The following is a 22,259-nucleotide window of genomic DNA, read 5'->3' on the forward strand; positions in this document are numbered from 1 at the left end:
TATAATGATGTGTTCTCCTCCAGGGGCCAGAGGCCTTGCTTATATAGCCTCCTCCTTTGTGCTTTTTTGGTTCAGCAAGCGATGTGGTACTAAACTTTCCACCATATCTCATTAAAATGCACATAGGTCTTAATGGACCAAAATCTGATTTGGGCCCAATTAATCCCGCAGCTCTTTTATGTGGAGTCCTTCTTTTATTAATATCTCTTGATTCTGAACTCCAAATAAAGCAAATAATATATGCATTTCGATCAGCTCGACGAGATCTTTGTAATGGTGTACTTCATTCTGTGATTGATGCTTGTACCAGGGCGGGCGCCCAAGGAACAAGGGTGGGCGCCCCGGCCCTAGGCCTGTCGCGGCTCCGCTTCGGTCGAGTTGCTTCTAGAGTCTTCCTGATTATGGAAAATTACCGCACACATTAATTCTCTATGTAAACCTGATGTGTGGGCCTTTCCTTCATATTTCCTGATAACCCCCTGCAGAAATAGACAAACACCAAAACTCGTGGAAATCTGTCAGATGAAACCCTAAGTCTAGGTGTCGGTTGCATTTGGATCCTTTTTCATGATTAGTTGACGGTTAAATGTGAGCATTAAGGACCGTCAACAAGCTCTCCCAAGCATAACCTATGCTCGTCCCTGAGCAAAGATGGACTCAAGAGTTTCTGCAGTGGTTTCTTGCCTTAAAGGTACACATGCGTTCAAACAAGATCTCATCTCTGGGTTAGGGTAAACTGTTAAGATTTAAACTTACTCATTTTACCTTCCATCATGGGGCTTGCAACCGTCACTTGTGTCTTGAGTAGTTAAAAGATAGAACGGTCTAGTCAAGCGCCATGTCTCTTGTTCTTCGATTAACTATAGCTCTGGAGTTTTTACAGATTTTCAAATAAAACTCAGAGATTCCTTGTATGACTCTCTCTAGTCTCTCTTTTGTGGTATTTCTGGATCCTTACCAAGGCAGTAATGGTGTATGCCTTCTCTCAAAGTATGTGGTATTTTTGGTATGAGGCATAGTTGTAGTGCCTTCTCTCTCACCCTACTCTAATAAGGTTTTGATATCTGGAGCTCATAGGTGGGAGACAGCTAATACATACTTACAAGACACTTATTGCAGAGTCAAATCATGGATCCAGAAGAACAAGTCAATAAGTCAAATCAAGATGTGCATGTGTGGCGAATGAATGGTGATAATGGTGAAAATAATGGTGAAAGTCTAATTCTACTTTTGCTCTTTTGAGGAGGTACATACCTTTCTTGCACTTGAGGCTTTTGAGGGGAATGAGACGCTCTATATTTTATTTTTCTTTTCTCTCAGGTGGATCTTGTACCCCTAATTCTACTGTCGGACACTTGTCCATTTTTACCTCTCGTCTCACTTTTCTCTTTTTTTCTTCTTCTTTTTTTTCTTTTTTGAGGTTTCGGGCACTTGCCCCTTTTTGTTTCCTCGTATTCACTTTTTTTTAGAGCACTCACCCTCCTAGAATAATGTAGCAAGTGGTAGTAACCAAAATATCTCGACCATTTATTTCACGGGGAATAACAGGGATAGGATAATGTTTTTGGCTATTCTCTCCTAGATAGGAGTAGAATAATTTTGGGTGAATCTGGATATGGAAATGAGTGGATGTATGTGGATGCGTACTTCTGGAGTAGAAGCAGCATGTATGAGTGAACGTGCAAGTGAATCTTGATTTTAACCGCATGACAAGCTCCTAAGGGTCTACACAGCTTGACCACACTCAATGCTCATAAGCAGTAAAAAGTAAATGTATGGTTCATAGTCTAATAAGCATGTATATATAGTTGTGGTAGGATTTTAAACTCTCATCATACAGGAACTCATCATGCAACATTTTAAATAATTTCAAAGATAAAATTCTCCAGAATTCTAGCATCTCTAGGAACAGATAACAGTAGCTCAGCCTTCTCATATCATATCTGTTAACGACTTAGACTTTTGATCAGGTACTCTTCCCGCAAATTCAGGTTTAGAGCAAGCTTTAAATTATAATAGTTATGCCTAAACTTGAGAGAGAGCTCAAATTTGAAAACTAGAAAACTAGGTACTTGGTAGAGCAACTATTCATCATATCCATATAAGAGTTTATCATTGAAGTTCAGTTTGGCATAGACACTTTATTTATTTATTTAGCAAACTAAGCAAAGATATATATAAGCACAAAATGTTTAATTGGGTTTTTGTGATTACGTATTTTTTTATTATTTGAGTAAGGTATAAATGTGAGTAGAAACACTTAGCTAGATAAATGGGGGTGCTCTCCCCCAAGCTAGATTTTAACGTAATTTCTTCTGATGTAGCTAGCAGGTGGCATAGGTGTATTTGAATGTTGGCAGCACCCTGATAGCGATTAGGATATCCTCCGTCTGCTAGTCTTCCTTGATCCTTGAATTCTGTGGAGCTCAAATAGATAACAAAGCTTTGTGGAACTGGTTAAGTGTTAGCATAAAATCTCTTAGCCTTTATCATGTTGAGCTTCCTCTAATAAATATTACTCTCTTTAGTAGGATCATAAATTTATTTTGATATTTACATTTTTACAGGACAAGAATATATTTATTTTATTTTTACGCCACCACAGTGAATGGGTTCTATGCCACGAGCATACTCACATGGGGCTTACTGTTTTTAACATTTTTATTTTCTTTTCAAGATAGCATCATTAACTAACAAGCTATTTAAGGAAAGTAAATAATTTAAGAAAAAAGAAATGCAGAAAGGATAAATATGGATAACTACCGATTTTACCTTTCGGCGAGGGTTCAATGTTTTAAGTCTTCTGAACAAGACTTGTCACCGTGTTTATTCTTTATGTGTGTCATTTGAGTTAGGTGTAGACCTTGACATCTGCACCTCTTGATACGGTGTCACCCATGTTTTTTGTTTGCCCAGCAGTTCGAAGTGCGGCGTTGGCAGCATCCTACCTCTGTGTGTTTGTGCTCGTAGATCCACATCCTTCACTTGGTAGAGTCTGGGAGTTGGAAAACTCCTCCATGTTTTGCTCGAAGTGTATCCTGCTCATTGAGACAAGGCAGAGATCAAGTGCATGGGCCCTGTTGGTGGAAAACACCAACAGAACCAAAAGTGTATTTGTTCTTCTCTAACCTTAAGCATAGTGAGCAAGACAAAATTGATGGATGATAAGATCATGAGTGTAGCATTTGAAATATTTGTCAGATCAGATCACTCAACCTTATGGAAAGATAATCTATCTAAGTAAATGTTTTTTCTTTACTTGACTATCATTTTCCAAAGATTGGATGTGCAACATTTTAGCTCATATGGTTAAGAGTGTGGGATCAAGAAGGTAGTACCGGAAACAAAGATTAAAGGACTAAACATGTTGAATCAATTGAGTTGGTTAATTTGGAGTTATAAATCATACATGTTTGTCTTTTTATCCATGTGCATGCCAGAATCAAGGAGAAGCTTATAACAGTGATAGTCACATACCTTAAACCTTAATTGAAGAGTGATGGTACAATATCACCTTGTGGAAGCTTTTCTTTCTCAATGGTTGTGCATCTTGTTCATGGCACTCTTCGTCTCGTTCCATGGATTATCTCTCGAGCTATATCTTTCTTGTGCAAATTGTTAAACTTCATGTGTCTCCTTCTTTGTCTCCATTCTGAATTTATCTCAGGACTTCTCTTATCGATATTGAAAATTTTCCTGCAGGGGTTAGTCCAACAAAATATACCAGTGTCTACACAAGCAATTTTTAGTTCAATAACCAAACTAGACTCCATGTCTAATCGGATTAAGGAAGGCTATTTAACCTAAGCACCATGCTTAATTTAAATGCCAATGGAAGTATGTCGGGTACTTCCAAACCAACACTTACTTGTGAATAGACAAAGGTAGCATGACAACATTATAGAGATCTACTCAAGTGGGGATGAAGTAGAATGATTAGTGTTTAACAAATTGAGCATGTCTTAAGGGTAGGGACAACCAACATAGCAACATGGCAAAGGATGTTTTTGTGTAAGGTATTCCCCCCCAGCTTGAACAAGTCAAGTTTGGATGAATTTAATTCAATGTTGCATGATGATTGGTTGGACATACCTTGTTGTTATTCTTCACTCTTTTACTTCAAGCCTGAATCGTGAAGATAACGGGATTGCTTCCCCCAAGCTGAATGTTGACATAGTCTTTAATCTTGAATCCGCACAACACAAATGTTCTTCAATATTCTTGAGCTTCAAAATGTCAGTGATGATTGCAGCGCTTCCAAGTTGATGAAGATATCTTGATCATTGGGGATTCTCTCTTTAAATCATGTTAAACTCAAATAGACAACAAAACTTGTGGCACCGATTAAACATTAGTAGTTGGCCACTTAAGCCTTAGTTGTCCAAGCTTTTTAGATTTTTCTTAATTCTTTTTCTTAGCAGAGTTTCAACAAGATCTCTTTCTTAATATATATATTTTTTTAGGTTTTAATCTTTTTATGAAGCAAAAGGAAATGGAACGGGATGAATGCATGTTTATTTACTTTTATTTATTTTATTTTATTTTTTTTATTCCACCACGGTGAATATCCGTGTGGGCTTTTACACACCACACAATTTATTCACATGGGGTTTTAGTATTTAAGATGCAATGAGCTATATAAAATATTTTTATTATATTTTCTAATGCAATAATAATGCAGAAAGATAAATATGTCATGGAGAAATGATGATGAAAAATAAATATGCTAAAAACAAATGCAGAAAAGATAAATACAATAAACCTACTAAAGCTAGTGATACATTAAATTAGCAGACATTAAGATCATTATCAAAATCTTCACACCAATTGCTTCCCCGGCAACGGTGCCAAAAATGCTTGTTGACATTCGTTAAGTGCAATAAGAATAAGAAAAATTCCGCAAGCGCATAGAACATCATCGTAGCATTTTACCGGGAGTATTCCAGGTATCGTTATTTATATTTTACCACTGGGAAGCTAAGGTTAAAGAATCTGATAACTTACTATCATGCATCTACTAATTTAATAAACCAACTAGACTAAAGTAGGGGTAAATGATATATGATAGGTAATAATATAAAGGTGAAAATTCTATGATAAATGCGTAGATAGCCATAACGGGAGGACAACAGGAGGGACCTAGATTCCTGTATACTTCTCTATTACTTCAGTTCTATGATAACAAAGAATGAATAGATATAGCAATCACATATTAGCACTTTGGGACATCAGAACACCAACCACAGAAAGAGAACTGGAAGGGGGCTGAGAAGCTCTGACTACGGTCCTACAAACACAGATCCGAACGAGGTGGAATACGTCGACCGTTAGGGCTGTCACTACCCTAGGGCTACCACAACAATCCGTAGGACTGGGTGAAACCTCAGGTAACCTCTAGTATAGACACCATGTCTACACTATTGATTACTACTCTAATTACCATGAATAACTAGAGCACTCGATGCAAACGGAGATCCTATGCCAAAATATAACAACTACACTACTCGATAATAATAAAGGTATAAAAGTAAATAGAGAAGATAAATATATTAAAGCATAAGTCTTACAATAAATATAAAGACATACCCAAACTCTGAAGACTTCTCCAGAACCGTAGCGCAGCTCCGCTCTCCCTAACTCTCGACTAGGACTAATCTACTACATTGGAATGTCTAGCCCTAATTCTCTATAGAGGAAAGGTTATCCTTGGAGGGCACCTCTCAACTCTATAATGATGTGTTCTCCTCCAGGGGCTAGGGGTCTTTCTTATATAGCCTCCTCCTTTGTGCTTTTTTGGTTCAGCAAGCGATGTGGCACTAAACTTTCCACCATATCTCATTAAAATGCACATAGGCCTTAATGGACCAAAATCAGATTTGGACCCAATTAATCCCGCAGCTCTTTTATGTGGACTCCTGCTTTTATTAATATCTCTTGATTCTGAACTCCAAATATAGCAAATAATATATGCATTTCGATCAGCTCGATGAGATCTTTGTAATGGTGTACTCCATTCTGTGATTGGTGCTTGTACCAGGGCAGGCGCCCCGGCCCCGGGTCCGTCTCGGCTCCGCTTCGGTCGAGTTGCTTCTAGAGTCTTCCTGATTATGGAAAATTACCGCACACATTAATTCTCTATGTAAACCCGATGTGTGGGCCTTTCCTTCATATTTCCTGATAACCCCCTACAGAAATAGACAAACACCAAAACTCGTGGAAATCTGTCAGATGAAACACTAAGTCTAGGTGTCGGTTACATTTGGATCCTTTTTCATGATTAGTTGACGGTTAAATGTGAGCATTAAGGACCGTCAACAACTACCATTGTCCGGCTGATCAAGGGACACTCACAAGCAACCATAGCCCAGATACCACGTCTACGCTATGAATCACTACTCCGACTTAGGAGCTACCCAAATCGTAGTACCCAATATAATATGAGTTGCAAACCAAAGAATGAATACAAACAAGTTGCTTACTTGAATCAGAAGGGTAAATACAACGGTACCTCAGAATGCGGTTCCGAGCGAGGGAGCCAAATCTCAAAGAATATAGCTCTTGAGGAAGCTCCGACAGGCCAGGACTCCTCCGAATCTCTACTCCTCTACTCTATCTCTCTAATCTCTATCTTGATTGCTAGCCTAGATCTAGTGGATTTTTATCTAATGCTCTGACTCTTCATCTCTTGATCTGGCCTCCTCTAGGGGGGTTTTACCTTCTATTTATAGCCTGGTGGGGTGAACGCGCGCCGTTGGATCAAACCGACTTGACAAGCGGTCGAGATGGCTCCTCAGAGGCGGTGGAGGAAGCTTCCAGAAGGGGGGAGCTAACCCTAACACTAGGGGGCCGGCCGGCGCTAGGGTGGGGCCTGCCGGCCCCAACTGGTGGTGGCTGGCTCCCCCCTCTCATCGGGTGTCTTCTAGAGTGTTCCTGAATCCTCCGGTGTCATCCTTTTGTCGCGGCTAAGTTTCGCGACCGATTAGCACTTAAATCCGTCTTTTAGCACTTTCTAAAATAATCCCTAGAAAACACAGAATACACAAAACTCGTGGAAATTGTTAGTGATAACCCTATTCTAGTGGATATTCATTTCTGGTGGAGAAATAAATGCTAATAAATTTTATAAGTTAACAAGTGTCAACAATTACCCCACACTTAGGCTTTTACTCGTCCCGAGAAAAAGGTTGGTTTTATCATACTGAGAAAATATTTAATGGATAACTTGGAAATTTAATTACATAAAACTGATCTAGTCATCATGTACTATGGAAATTTAAAGTGCTTATCATGAATTCTATAGTTATTGCAGAGTGGGATAGTTTAAAAATAGATTACTCTCTTCCTTAAATTTTGTCTACTGGAGAGTAAGTGAAGTTCATAAATAAAATATAGCTTCACCCTTCTCTTAATTGTAGTGGCGTCAATGATTGTGATATTAAATTGATGTTATAACTAGGGAGGAAAGTATCATATTCCTGGATCAGACAAATTATCCACTTCCTTAGCATATTATGTAGAAGGGACCATGAACTCTCTTTCTTTCTCTTCTCTTTTTTTTTCAAATCGAGGTTCCGGACACTTATCCCTTTTTATTTCCTCGTGATCTATCTTTTTGAGGTTTCGGACACTTGTCCCTTTTTATTTCCTCGGATTTCTTTATGAAGAGCTCATGCCTCCTTCATAATAGTGCTTAAGGGAGTGTATTACATTTTTATTTCATTTTTTTATGATACTTAGAAATATGATAAATCTCTCTACCAAAGTCATATTAATAGAGTGACATTATTATTATTTGATTCCAATACAAAGAGAGGTGAAGCTAATTTGTTTTTACCTTTTAAAAGAAAAATCTCTAAAGACAAATTTTCAGGGATTGAGTACTTATTATTTTGCTGTCTCTTTTTCCACAATAACTTAAGTACTATAAATTTTGGAGCCATGATTCTAGAAAAGTGTCATACAATTTATTTTTCAAGTCATAGATTAAATATTGTTTATTATTTCTAAAAATGTGTAATGTAGCGATTTACGATTCGAATGACAATTCAGAAATAAAATATATGATATTATAATTTAAATAATTGAAACCTGACTGTGACCGAAACGAGGGCAAAGGCAAGCGAACAAGGCACCGGCCGGCCCCACCTAGGCACCGACGGGCCCCACCTCTGGGCAGTGTGGGCCCTGCTTTGATGTGCGCGATCTTGGTTTGATTGTATTCCAAATTATGCTATTTCCCGACTAAATTTCTGTTTTGTGATTGAGAAGTGCCTCCCCCACACTTTTTTTTGACAAAGCCCCCACACTTATTTTCCTGTATACTTTCCTACGCAATATGTGGAGACAGACACATACAAAAGAAAATAGAGAAAAGAGTAGATAAAATATAAGGCACTTTATTTATTCATGATGGTGATAATTGAACAAACGCTTTAACGATTGAGCTAACGACTGCCCTAGCTCTATGGGCTTTGACCTAAGAAAACTTTTATAACTTGAGTGACCTAACTGACTAGCCAAACCTAGCGGAATCTCTGCTTCAAGCTTATCTTTATCACTCCTAAGGCTGCGAATCAACTTGAAACTGATCCCTAGCTGCTTGTCCATGCCTTCAATAAGCTTGTCCCTTAGATTATTGGATTTCTCCATCCCCCTGACAATGTCGGAGAGGCCTTCAAGCTTTTCGTTGAGGGTCCGCAAGGTAGGAGCGGGCTGCTTGGGAGCTTTCTCCAGTGCTTGTGCTGACGTAGCCCTCTTTCTCTTGGGCTTAGGCGGCGGTGCGAGATGCTCAACATAGCACACCTCATTAGGGTTAGCCCTAATGCCTTGGATAATCGGACGAGCGGTGGTGTACTTAGGACAGATTAGCTTCCCATTCATGTCGATTTGGACCGATAAGAGCCGCTCATTCTCCCTGGGTTGGAGATGCGGAGTACCCTTTGGGATAGCGACCTGCTTCCCAGTAGCAATTCCTTGCAGCAATCGCCTTGTAGGAGAAAGATCAGATGGTTCTTGCATGTAGTATGCTTGATCATAGCGCTGGGGTACTGTGGCGACGTGCTTCAGCGGCACAACGGCGAGAGGCTTCGGTGGTACCACGGCGAGAGGCTTTGGCGGCACCATAGTGAGAGGCTTCGGCTGGGCGAGGACGAGGGCCTTCTAGTTGTCTATTACCTTGTCTGCCATTGCTAATAGATCTAACTTGGGGAGCTTCTTAGGGAAAAGAGGTGGCTGGTTATGGGATACTATTGAGCAGGGTGTAGGTACATATTTATATGGGTTTTCAGAAGACATGATGAGGATGGATTCTAGGCTCTACGGGATCCGTACGAAGGAATATCCGATTACGACTGGATTATGCGTGAATATCCAAAGGAAGAGTGTAGAAGAACAGGGAACAAGAATCGGGATGGGGGGTGACAGGGGGCACCGACTGGCCCCACTAGGGCGCCGGCTGACCCCACCAGGGGCCCACTTTGGGTGCCCTTCTGCGTGGTGCCTTTAGACTCTTCCTATTTTCTATTAAACATATTTTTGGATAAAATTTTGTACTGGAATAAATAGAACTTAATATGGTGGTAATTGAATAAATTCTATCTCATCAATTACTCCTGAATCAAATGGTTCTAAATAAAGTTTAAGTTGGTGTCCATTTACCTTGAATAACTTACCTTCGCTTGATTGTAGAGTTACTGCTCCCTGTGGTGATAAATTCACGACGGTGAATGGTCCTTCCCATTTGCTCCTCAATTTTCCAAGCCCGAATAATTTAAACCTAGAATTAAAAAGTAATACCTTATCTCCTGGTGCAAATTCCTTCTTCTTGATCATCTTGTCATGCCATCTCTTTGTTCGCTCTTTGTAGATCTTTGAATTGTGGTATGCCTTCTCTCTCTATTCTTCTAGTTCTGATAATTGCATTTTTCTTTTCTCTCCAGCGACTTCAAAATCCATATTCCATCTTTTGATAGCCCAATGAGCTTTATGTTCTAACTCGACTAGCAAGTGACAAGTCTTACCATATACCAATTGATATGGGGACATACCCAATGATGTTTTATAAGCTGTCCGGTATGACCATAGTGCATTTGGTAACTAATCCCTCCATAGAGTTCCCATCTCATTTACTGTTTTCTCGAGAATATTTTTGATTTGTTTATTTGATGTTTCTGCCTGGCCACTTGTGTGAGGATGATATGGAGTAGCAATATTATGTCATATTCCATGAGTTTGTAGGTATAAGTGAAACTTTTTATCAGTGAAGTGTGTTCCTCCATCACTTATAACCATTCTAGGTGTTCCAAACCTCGGAAATATAATCTCTTCAAACATCTTCCTTGAGTGTCTTGAGTCAGCCTTCTTGCATGGCATGACTTCTACCCACTTGGATACATAGTCAACTGCCACCAAAATGTACTCGTAGTTCCATGATTTCATAAATGGTCCCATGTAATCAATTCCCCAGACATCAAAGAGCTTTATCTGAAGATTATTGGTGAGTGGCATAGCATCTCTAGTAGTGATATGCATGCCTCTGTTGACACCGTTTTTGGACACGTACCCAGGACCAGTAAAGTATAGATCGGCAGGTGGAGCAACGGTAACTAGTCTGCAGAAAAGTTGCCAATGAGGATAGTTGCCGATGAAAAGACGATTGAATGTGACTAAGTCCAGAGGTGGTGACGTATTCTTACCAATGATCAATATCAGTGTTTGTCGATGGCCATAACAGGAAGTCTTCCGACTCTGAAGGAAGGCGTGGAGATTGCCGATTGATCTGTGGCGGTGTCCCGGTCGGTTACAAGGGGGTAGTTTTATGTTTCCTTAGTTATTTGAATTCGTTTTGTATACGGATTCTGTTTAATTTGGAATTCGAGTCCTAGTCGTGTCTGATTGTAGCTCTTTGAGCAGGGTATAAATGTAGACCCTAGGGCCTTGTAATGAAGAATCTATCAATCAATCAAACACAAGTTTTTACTCATATTCCAGTACCTACTTATTCGATGACTTCGTCATATTTTCCTTTTTACTACGAGTTCTTAGGAATTCATCGACTTAAGCTCGGCGTATTCTCAAGTTCCGCGTGAATACCTCTTGGCCGTGTGAAAGGTCCTAATATGGCTAGAGGGGGGTGAATAGCCTATTTAAAAAATCTACAAACTCACTAGAGCAAGAGGTTAGTAAAAAACAAAGCGAAGCTTTTTGCTCTAGCTGTAAAGCGGTGTTTGCAAGCCACCTGTTGGGTACCATAAAAAGGGATACCCAAATCAGAACAATAAAAAATGCAAAGGATAAAGCAAATCATCCACAATCACCAGGGCACGGGCCCCATCTCATCTGACTCCTGGGCCTCAGGTCCAAACCATGACTCGCCCGACCCCCTGGGCCTCGGATGCAAGTTCCGTCTCGCCCGACCCCCCAGGGGCTCGGGCGCAGACACCGCCTCGCCCGATCCCCTCGGCCTCGGGTGTAAGTTCCGTCTCGCCCGACCCCTCCAAGGCTCGGGCGCCAGACGCCGCTCCACCAGATCAGGGCAAGACTTCCGACGAACGGCACCCGTACCCACGATGTGACAGGCGCAATGACTCCCATATCGCAGCAGGGCATGGTGGCGACTATTCTAACCACCCTGGTCACTGTAGCCCTACCTCTTTCACTATGCAACCTTACCTCTTTCACTGTGGTGTACTGCCTCACAGTGAAAGAGGAATGGGAGAGATTAATCAGTGTCACTATTTGTTGTCTCCTCCCACTGTTAACAGGACAGGCAGCAGTGTCGCGGACCCGACCCCCACGACTCCAACAGGGCTCGGTAACCCGCCACATGAGCAGCCATGCTGTCAAGCCATGCCTTAAGGATGGGATGGGCGAGTTCCTACAGGGTCGGGACTGTCACTCCTCCACTCGGTAGAGGAAATCTCCAAACCCACATGTAAATACCTGCCTCCCCTTGAGGCTATAAAAGGGGAGCCAAGGTTCACAAGGGGCCACAGGTTCTACCACACAAAACTTATGCACTTCATAGCTAGCTCACTCATAGAGTAGCAACTAGCATCCTGTCCACCACAAAGCCGAGACTTGGGACTTAGCCCTCTCTCGCAACCTACTTGTACCCCCCTACTACAAGCACATTTGGGTGCAAGGCAATACAGATCCCCGATCTCACTGGACGTAGGGCATTCTTGGCCTGAACCAGTATAAATTCTCTGTGTTCCACTTGCATCATCATTCAGGCGTAGGTAGTCACGCATACTTATACTCATTTGTGTCTAGACCACGAGTCTAGACGCCGACAGTTGGCGTGCCAGGTAGGGGCCTTTTGCGTGACATTGACCTTTTCCTACTGAGGAAGGCCTGGATGGCAGACGGATTTCACCCACTCCGCAGCGGCACCATCATGACGTTTGGGAGTTTGGAGTTCATGTCCCTCGGCTCCGGCTATTACATGGTCCTTCTCCCACCATGTGGTGGTGCCGAGCCGAGTCCTGAGCCGATCCCACCACAGCCAGTGCGTGGGAGGCGCTCGGGGCACCATGCGGGGGCTGCCCGGCGGGGGCGTCAGAGGTCCAGGATCTCTAACCCTACCACTGAGGCGAGGGTCCGTCCGGCCCTCCCCCCGCATAATCCTCACCAGATCGCCCGTTCCCCCGGCCCGACAGGCGCTAGAGGAAGGGCTTGCGGGGCATCAAGCTCCGCTCCCCGGACCAACAGGGGACCATCACGACCTCCTGTTCCGCCCCGATCAAAGGGGAAGGCACGGCTCCCGCCCGCTCCCCATAAAGGGGACAAAGGGGCCTCATCGTCTCGTCCCCCTCTGCCTACGGACGGAGAAGAGACAGCGGCACCTCCCGAGCTCCCTTTTGGGCTCAGGAACGCAGCTGCCACTTACGCCTCTTCCGTGAGCACTTCGTTAAGTGCGTATGCGGACCTTCCAGGGCACCACCTCAGGTCTACCCTGGACCTCATCGCTTCACCGCCCGTTTCATCGTACCCGGAGGATCCCGCCTCAGGCGTCGACGAGTGGGCCGGCGCTGACTTTTTCGGGTGTGGCGACCCGGAGACCTTCATGCGCTTCCTAGAGGCCAGCAACTACTGCCTTGGGTACTCCGACTCCGACGACGGTAGCTATGATCCGTCACGAGAGTGCTTCAACCTTGAGGTCGGAGGAGCACCCCACAATGCTCAAGGGGGTGCAGGACCCTCTAGGCAGGGGAACGCCACTCCACCACCCAACCCGACTCCCGGGACCCATCCCGGAAACCGCAGAGTAGCATCAGGCCCTGTAGGAGGACATCGCCCTGACCTCGAGCAGCTCGATGAGCTGGAGGCCAGGCTAAAAGAAGAACGCGCATGCCTCCGCCAACTCCACGAGGCCCTGGTCCGAGACCCATCCGGTCGCGGAGACGGGGGTGAGGCTAGACGCCGTGCCCGAGACGTCAACCGCCGTATCGTGGAGGACCAAGGGGGTGACGCCCCGGTCTTCAGCACAACCAGCCAGAATGTGATGGCCGCCGCACTCCTCCTCAGGGTGATGCCCGAGCCATCGACTCCTGAGGGAAGAAGAGTGCGCCAGGGGCTACGTGGCCTCCTGGAGCAAGCCGTGGTGCAGAACGCAGAAAGTTCTGCATCACAGTCCCACGGCACGAGTCGTCAAGAGAACCGACCCCCTCCTAACAAGGCACCAACGGTGCAGGGCCCGCCACCCCCTAACCCGCAAGGTGGCAACAGGGCCCCATTAGTCCACGAGCGCGTCGGGGCTGACGCGGACGTTCAGGCCACCCTCGAGGCCAGAAGGCGTGACAGGGACGAGGCCGAGTCTCGACGCTATCGACCGCGCCGAGGCGGAAGGTACGACCCCGACCACGACCGCAGCACGTCGCTAGAGCCTTCGGGTCCCCGCGTCTTCAACGAGGCAAAACGCAGGGCCAAGTTCCCGGCGCGATTCCGACAGCCCGCCAACCTGACCAAATACTCAGGGGAAACCAACCCTGAGCTCTGGCTGGCGGATTATCGCCTAGCGTGTCAGCTAGGTGGAGCGGACGATGACCTGCTCATCATCCGCAACCTCCCACTGCACCTGGCCGATACGGCCAGAGCATGGCTCGAGCACCTTCCTGAGCGCATGATCCACGACTGGGCCCACCTAGTCAAGATCTTTGTCAGGAATTTCCAGGGCACATATGTGCGCCTTGGGAACTCCTGGGACCTCAGGAGCTGCAGACAGAAGCCCGATGAGTCCCTCCGAGACTTCATCAGGCGATTCTCCAAACAGTGCACCGAGCTCCCCAACATCACGGACTCCGACGTCATCGGAGCCTTCATCTCCGGTACCACCTGCAAGGAGTTGGTACACGAGCTCGGCCGCAAGACCCCCACGAGCACTAGCCAGCTCCTCGACATCGCCACCAACTTCGCCTCGGGCGAGGAGGCAGTTGGTGCCATTTTGTCCGACGGCGCTGCCAAAGGGAAACAGAAGGCCGAGGCCACCGAGGCCTCGGGCTCACGCGACCCCAAGAAGAAGAAGAAGGGTCGCAAGGGGAAGTAGAGTCAGTTAGACGACAACCTAGTCGCCGTGGCAGATCGCAAGAACCCCAAGCGGGCTCCTGCTGGCCCCGGTCTCTTCGACGAGATGCTGAAGAAGCCGTGCCCCTATCATAGGGGACCAACCAAGCACACCCTCGAGGAGTGCACCGTCCTGCGTCGGTACTACACCGACATCATCACCAAGGAGGGCGCTGAAGATCCCCCCAAGGACGACGACCCTCAAGGGGAAGGCTTCCCCAAGGTCAAAAACTGCCTCTTGATCTTTGGGGGACATGCGGCTCGCCTCACCGTGAGTCAGAGGAAGCGCGAACTCTGAGAGGTTTGCGCAGTCAGCACAGCCGCGCCCTCGTACCTGAAGTGGTCCGAGAGCGCGATCACTTTCGACCGACAGGATCACCTGGATCGGATCCCCAATCCTAGGAGCTATCCTTTGATCATTGACCCCATCATCGCCGAGACCCGTCTCACCAAGGTGCTAATGGACGGAGGCAGCGGCCTCAACATCCTCTACGCCGAGACTCTGACCCACATGGGAATCAGCAAGTCCCGGCTGAGGAACGACACATCGCCATTCCACGGAGTGGTGCCGGGACATCGTGCCCACCCCCTCGGGCAGATCGATCTGCCCGTCTGCTTTGGGACCCCCGACAACTTCAGACGGGAGGTTCTCACTTTCGACGTGGTCGGGTTCCCAGGAACCTACCACGCAATCCTGGGGCGACCATGCTATGCCATGTTCATGGTCGTCCCCAATTACACCTACCTCAAGCTCAAGATGCCAGGGCCGAAAGGCATCATCACCGTCAGCACGACCAGTCAGCATGCTTATCAGTGTGACGTCGAGTGCATTGAGCAGGCCGAGGCTCTGGCTGAGTCTCTGGCCATCCTCACCGGTCTCGGCGACTGCGACGAGGACATCCCCAACCCCAAGCGTCATGCTGGGAGCTTCAAGCCGGCGGAGGAGACCAAGCTAGTCTTCCTCGACCCCGAAACCTCTGAGGGCAGGGCGTTGAGGATCAGCTCCAGCCTCGACCCCAAATAGGAAGTGGTGCTCGACGACTTTCTCCGCGCAAATACCGACATATTTGCGTGGAGTCCCTCGGACATGCCTGGCATACCGAGGGAAGTCGCCGAGCACTCCTTGGACATCCGAGCCGGCTCCAAGCCCGTGAAACAACGCCTACGCTGATTCGACAAAGAGAAGCACTGGGCCATCAGGGAGGAGATCCACAAGCTGCTGGCGGCCGGATTCATCAAGGAGGTATTCGATCCCGAGTGGTTAGCTAACCCTGTATTAGTCAAAAAGAAAAATGGGAAGTGGAGGATGTGTGTAGACTACACTAGTTTAAATAAAGCATGTCCTAAGAACCCCTTTCCATTACCTCGTATTGATCAAATAGTTGACTCCATTGCGGCATGTGAAATTTTATCTTTTCTTGATGCTCATTCCGACTACAACCAAATCAAGATGAATGAGTCCGACCAGCTCGCGACTTCTTTCATTACCCCTTTCGAAATGTATTGCTACGTAACCATGCCTTTTGTCCTTAAGAACGCAGGGGCAACATACCAACGGTGTATGCTCCAGGTCTTTGGGAACCTCATAGGCAAAACGGTAGAGGCTTACGTAGACGACATAGTTGTCAAATCTAGGAAAGCAAGCGGCCTAGTTGCTGACCTAGAAGAAACATTCCGATACCTCAGGGCAAAGGGGATCAGACTCAACCCCGAAAAATGCGTTTCGGGGTCCCCCGAGGCATGCTCCTCGGGTTTATTGTATCTGAGCGAGGGATCGAGGCCAACCCAGAAAAGGTCTTGGCCATCGCAAACATGGGCCCAATTCGTAACCTGAAGGGAGTGCAGAGAGTCATGGGATGTCTAGCCTTCCTAAGTCGTTTCATCTCTCGTCTCGGGGAGAAAGGGCTACCTCTCTATAGGTTACTTAGGAAATTCGAGCATTTTTCCTGGACCCCCGAGGCCCAGGAAGCCCTTGACAGGCTCAAGGCTCTGCTCACCAACCCTCCCGTTCTAGTGCCCCCCGCCGAGGGGGAACCACTGCTTCTCTATGTCGCAGCCACCGATCAGGTGGCCAGCGCAGCTATCGTGGTCGAGAGAAAGGAAGAAGGGCACGCCCTACCGGTCCAAAGACCAGTGTACTTCATCAGTGAAGTACTGTCCGACGCAAAGACCCGATACCCCCAAATCCAAAAACTACTCTACACAGTAGTCTTGGCTCGACGCAAGCTCCGCCATTATTTTGAGTCTCATCCGGTCTCGGTAGTGTCATCTTTCCCTCTGGGGGAAGTAGTTCACAACTGAGAAGCCAATGGTAGAATTGCTAAGTGGGCTATAGAGCTTATGGGTGATGGGATCACCTATGAGCCTCGGAAAGCCATAAAGTCCCAAGTCCTAGCGGATTTTGTGGCAGAGTGGACTGGGACTCAGCTCCCCACACCACAGATCCAGCACGAGTGCTGGATTTTGTACTTCGACGGGTCGTTGATGAGAACCGAGGCCGGCACAGGCCTCGTCTTCATCTCACCCCTTGGGGTAAGGATGCGATATGCAATCCGACTCCACTTCCCCGCCTCAAACAATGCAGCAGAGTATGAGGCCCTTGTCAACGGTCTCCATATCGTGATTAAGCTTGGGATCAAACGGCTCGAAGTCCGAGGCGATTCTAGACTCATCATCGACCAAGTCATGAAAGAGTCTAGCTGCCACGATCCCAAGATGGACGCGTACTGTAAAGCGGTCCGACGCTTGGAGGAAAAGTTCGACGGCCTCGAACTTAACCACGTGTTAAGGAAATACAATGAGGCCGCCGACGCACTCGCCAAGATGGCATTCGAGCGGGCCACGGTTCCCCCGGATGTTTTCGTCAGCGACCTCTACAAGCCTTCTGTCGACTACAAGGTCGATGGGGTGTCGGATAAACCCCCAAGCGAACCAGGTCCCGACCCCAAGGACTCCACCGCTCAGGAGCCGGAGGCCATGGACATCGAGTCCGAGCCCCCGCACCTGATGACTCGCCAGACTGGCGTTACCCTTTGCTGCAACGCCTCGTCGATGGCACTCTCCACCAGACTAGGCTGAGGCAAGGCGTGTGGCTCGTCGGGCCAAGACCTTTGTCCTCCTCGACGGAGAAATGTATAAGCGTAGCCCCTCGGGCATCCTTATGCGTTGCATCCCGTGTCAGGAGGGAATCAAGCTCCTGCAGGACATACACTCGGGGGCTTGTGGCCACCACGCCGCGCCTCGAACGTTGGTAGGAAATGCCTTCTGACAGGGCTTTTACTGGCCCACCGCCGTGGCCGACGCCACGGAGATCGTGCGGACCTGTGAGGGATGCCAGTTTTACGCTCGGCAGATTCATCTCCCCGCTCTGGCTTTGCAGACGATCCCCATCACCTGGCCTTTTGCCGTCTGGGGCCTCGACCTTGTCGGGCCTCTGCAAAAAGCGCCCGGGGGCTTCACCCACTTGCTCATCGCAATCGATAAGTTTTCCAAGTGGATTGAGGTCCGACCCATCACAAGGATCAAGGCCAAACAAGCAGTGTTGTTCTTCACGAATATCATCCACCGATTTGGAGTGCCGAACTCCATAATCACTGATAACGGCACACAGTTCACCGGGTGAAAGTTCCTAGAGTTCTGCGACAGACACCACATACGTGTGGACTGGGCAGCAGTGGCTCACCCAAAGGCCAACGGTCAGGTGGAACGTGCCAATGGCATGATCCTCCAGAGTCTGAAGCCGAGGATTTTCAACCGGTTAAACAAGTTTGGAAAAGGTGGCTCAAACAACTACCGGCCGTGGTCTGGAGTCTAAGGACTTCCCGAAGCCGAGCCACAGGGTTCACCCCGTTCTTCATGGTCTATTGGTCGGAAGCCGTGCTCCCCACAGATCTCGAGTACGGGTCTCCAAGGGTACAAGCCTACGATGAAGATAGCTGCAAAACGTTCCAAGAAGACACGCTGGACCAGCTGGATGAGGCCAGAGATGTGGCCCTCCTACACTCTGCCAAGTACCAGCAGGCCCTCCGCCGATACCAGGCGCGACGAGTCCGAGGCCGAGCTTTTCAAATCAGCGACTTGGTGCTGAGGCTCAGGCAGAGCAACAAGGGTCGTCACAAGTTCACACCCCCCCTGGGAAGGACCCTACGTCATCGCCGAAGTCCTCCGACCCGGCACCTACAAGCTCGCCAATGAAGCAGGGGAGGTCTTCAAAAACGCATGGAACATAGAATAGCTACGTCGCTTTTACCCTTAGAATTTTGTAAAAATTTCCATTTGTTCATCACCTTGAAAGAATAAATGAATGTTTAAGTTATATGGCCTTTTCTTTTCAGCGAGCCTCGGACCTGCCTTGCATAGTCCGAGGCTTCCTCGGGGGCTACATGGGGGGAACCCCAACTCCGAGTCTTTTTCCTTTTTTCGCACAAGACAAAAGAACCCCGACCCAAGGTCTTTCTCCCATTTCCTAAAAAGATTTAACAAACCAAAGATCCATCCCCTAAACCTTAAGGCATGAGCCCGAGGAAAGATCCGCGCTCACGAGCAAAGACGACCTCTACTCACCTTAAGATCGGGGGGCGGATCCGGACTTCTAAAAACTACTAAGGAAAGGAAGAAGGACCTAGGCTCGGGAACTCCGACTTAGTGCAGACCCTAAGAAGATCACCCGACCCCGCGCTGCCGAGGTCGGGTCGGCATAAGGGAAAAGAGAACAAGATAGTTAAGAAAAAGCTTAAAAGGAACAATCATATAAACATTCATACTTATCATTAATATTGTATATGCACAATACAAGGCCCACTGGCCTTTGATGTTTACAAAAAAGAAAAAGAAATCTAACTTAAAGGGCCTTATTACCCTGCCTGCGCAGGCCCTTGCGCGCCGAGGGGGGAAGCTCCACCTCGGCATCGAAGAAGGCGGCCAAGGCATCCCCCGGGGCAGTCGCAGCGTCTTCAAGTCTTTGCACCTCCCCCTGGGCCTCCACTTCATCGTCGGGCAGGACGTAGCCCTCACAGACCGCCGGCAAGTCAATGCCGACGTAGTGAGAGCTCACCACTGCCCGGGCTTTCTTCACCCCGGCGTGGAGCGCCTCCCTCATCCTCTCCCCGGCCCAGGAGTAAAGAGCTTCAACTTGGCTCCGCAACGACGACCCCGATGCCGGCACCCTGAGTCCCTCGCACGCCGAGGTAACCACGGCTTCCAAAGCCGAGCGGTTCGCGACCTCGGTGTCAAGGGACCTCTGCAAGGCCTCGGTAGCGGAAGTCGCCTCGACCATCTTCCTCTCTAACTCTGTTGAAAAGTAGAACAAAAGAATGAGAAAAGTCAGGAAAATTAACCCAAAGTACGAAGGGGGCCAAGATCAAAGACGCAAGTCTTACCCTCGGCTCGCTTCTCGTTCTCCGCTGAGCTCCGATGCTAGCGGGCCACCTGACTCTGAGCAGCGGCAAGGTCAGCCTGAGTCTGGTTCCGGGCAAGGTCTTTTTCGGCGAGCAGAGCCTCAAGCCGAGCAACCTCACCTTGTACCTCTCAGCCGCTTCCCTCTGCTCCTCGGATTCCTGGGTAAGGTCCCCGACCCTCTTCTCCAGGGGGGCGACCTTTTCTCGGGCCTCCTGAGCCTCGGTTGCGAGGGCCGAGCACTTCTGCCGAAGCTCGCCAGAGATATCGCATTCCTTCGCAAGCTCCCCCTCGGTCGCCTCTCGCGCAGCCTTCTCGTCGTCGCAGGCCGCCCAGGCGTCCCGCTCCCCTCGGAGGAATGTCGATTTCTCCAAGGAAGCGGCTTGGAGCGCCTGCAAGTTCAAGAATCAAGCATCAGCCAAAGGGTTAGTCCAAAAATGCAAGCACCCTACAAACAAAGTGACAGAGACTGTACCTGGGCGAATTTAAACATATCGCGGCTAACGAGCTCGGATGCTCGATTGAGCACCTCGACGCTCGCGCGCCCGCATTCTTCAAGACCCCGCCAGAGGTAAGACTCTGACGGGTCGTCCAGCACAAACCTGGCCCTCCCCTCTGGGTCGTCAGGGTTGGGCCAGATCACGGGGTCTTGACCCCGCACCATCCTCCCTCCTCCCTCTCTGGCTGGAGCCTCGGGCCGGGCCGGCGCTTTCCCGTGGGGCCTCTCTGTGGCCACCACACTGAGCGTCCCCTCGGTCAGGCCCCTCTCGGCTTGATGATCATGACCCCCTTGGCTGACATCCCCCGCTGGGGGAACAGCCTCAAAGGCCACGACCGTCTCCTCTGCCTCCTGGGGCCTCGGCGTCCTCCCCTCCTTCGTCGGGGGATCCGGCGTCTTCCGCCCAGCCTCCCGCCCCTCCTCAACATGGGGGAGCTCCCCCTCCTCGCGGTTCAGGGGAGGCGGCGTTTTGGGCCTCGCCGACCCAGGGGTCGACTGCGCCCCCCTCTTCACGGCTTTTAGGGGGGCCAGCGCCACTGGCGCCGCCTTTTGCTTTCGGCTGAAAAGATAAAGCAGGTCAGAAGAAAGAGAAAAACAAAAAATCAACAAGAAGAATAGGAATCCTACACGCACCTCGCTCGGGGGACGACCTTCTTTTGGGAGCTCGGAACTCCCTGAGGGCCTCCCAGAGTGCCTGGAGCTGTTGGCTGGACCCCCGTCTCCCCAGCAGTGGGTGCAGGGATTTCGACGGTGGTCCCGGCCCGCGGCACCTCCACCGAGTCGCCTACCTCCGCTCTAGACGCCGGACAAGGCCCAGTTGGGCCCTCCGGCGCCACCGGCTGAGGGGGCACCTCGAATCCGCCCCCCGACGTCTTCTCCCCCACTTAGGGACCCACAGGGACCGAGCCCTCTTGAGGGGCGCCATCCTCATCATCTACAATAATGTGGGGGATGGATTGGCCACCCCCCGGTGCTTGGGACCCCTTGGGGGCCTCCGACCCACCTCGGGCCTTCGACCCCTCGGGGATCTCAATCCCCCCGCCGGCAGGGGGGATTACGTCATCATCCTCCGCCAGCTCGTCAAGCCAGTCCGCAATGCTTCCCCCACCCTCAATCTCCGAGACCGAAGTCTCAGGAGAGTCGGGTGGGGCCACCCCTGCCTTCTCGGCCTCGCGGTGGTTTTTTCCGGAGATCTCTCGCCGCTGCGCCTTCCTCGCAGCCTTTGCCTTCTTGTCCTCCTTGACCTTCTTCTGTTCTTCATTCCGAGCCCGATTCTTGGCCCGGATCTCCTTGTTCTCTGGGACAGGGGGCAGGGAATCCCTGACGATCCCCATCCTCTTCAAACAGGCAACAATCAAGAAAAAAGCAGGGAGAAAGGGGGGACAAGCGCGAAAATCACCACCTTACCAGAGAAATATAGCCCTTGTCAGGGCGCATCGGCACCACCCGGGAATTCTTCAAGTCCGGGTGCGTCGTCTTTGCGACCCAGTGTTGGGTATTTTAAACGCAAATAGAAAAATCCACAAGCGCACGGATACCGATGTAGCTTTCACTCGGGAGTATTCCAGAGTATCGATTTTCCACAGAGAACGTGAGTGTACTAATTAAGATCCAAGATCGCCCAAGGATAACTATATAATTATTTTTGGTGGGAAGAGAGGAAGTTTCCTGAGAGTTCTCTAGTTGATCTAAGAATCAAGAATTACTTCAAGATTATCTATTTTGGGACATCAGAACACTAACCACAGAAAGAGATGAGAAGGGGGCTAGGAAGCTCCGACTACGGTCCTACAAACACCGATCC

The 22,259-nt window shown here is 48.5% G+C and overlaps 1 protein-coding gene across 1 annotated transcript; it reads right to left on the reverse strand.

Annotated features, from left to right (window-relative positions):
• Positions 19,846–21,789, reverse strand: LOC110434789 (proline-rich proteoglycan 2-like). The gene is made up of 5 exons (XM_021459513.1): positions 21,459–21,789; positions 21,089–21,338; positions 20,432–21,014; positions 20,079–20,348; positions 19,846–19,851 (listed from the first exon to the last, which is right to left on the reverse strand). Exons 1-5 carry the CDS (start codon positions 21,787–21,789, stop codon positions 19,846–19,848), a joined length of 1,440 nt encoding a protein of 479 aa, XP_021315188.1.

This window comes from Sorghum bicolor, chromosome 4 (assembly GCF_000003195.3).
Source record: "Sorghum bicolor cultivar BTx623 chromosome 4, Sorghum_bicolor_NCBIv3, whole genome shotgun sequence".
Classification (NCBI taxonomy): Eukaryota; Viridiplantae; Streptophyta; class Magnoliopsida; order Poales; family Poaceae; genus Sorghum; species Sorghum bicolor.

Bases quoted from the DNA above. Each gene is read 5' to 3' on its own strand.
- LOC110434789 (XM_021459513.1), bottom strand. From the start codon at position 21,789: ATGGGGATCGTCAGGGATTCCCTGCCCCCTGTCCCAGAGAACAAGGAG. The intron at 21,015-21,088 runs GTGCGTGTAGGA...TTATCTTTTCAG, and splicing joins AAGGTCGTCCCCCGAGCGAG to CCGAAAGCAAAAGGCGGCGC. The intron at 20,349-20,431 runs GTACAGTCTCTG...TTGAACTTGCAG, and splicing joins ATATGTTTAAATTCGCCCAG to GCGCTCCAAGCCGCTTCCTT.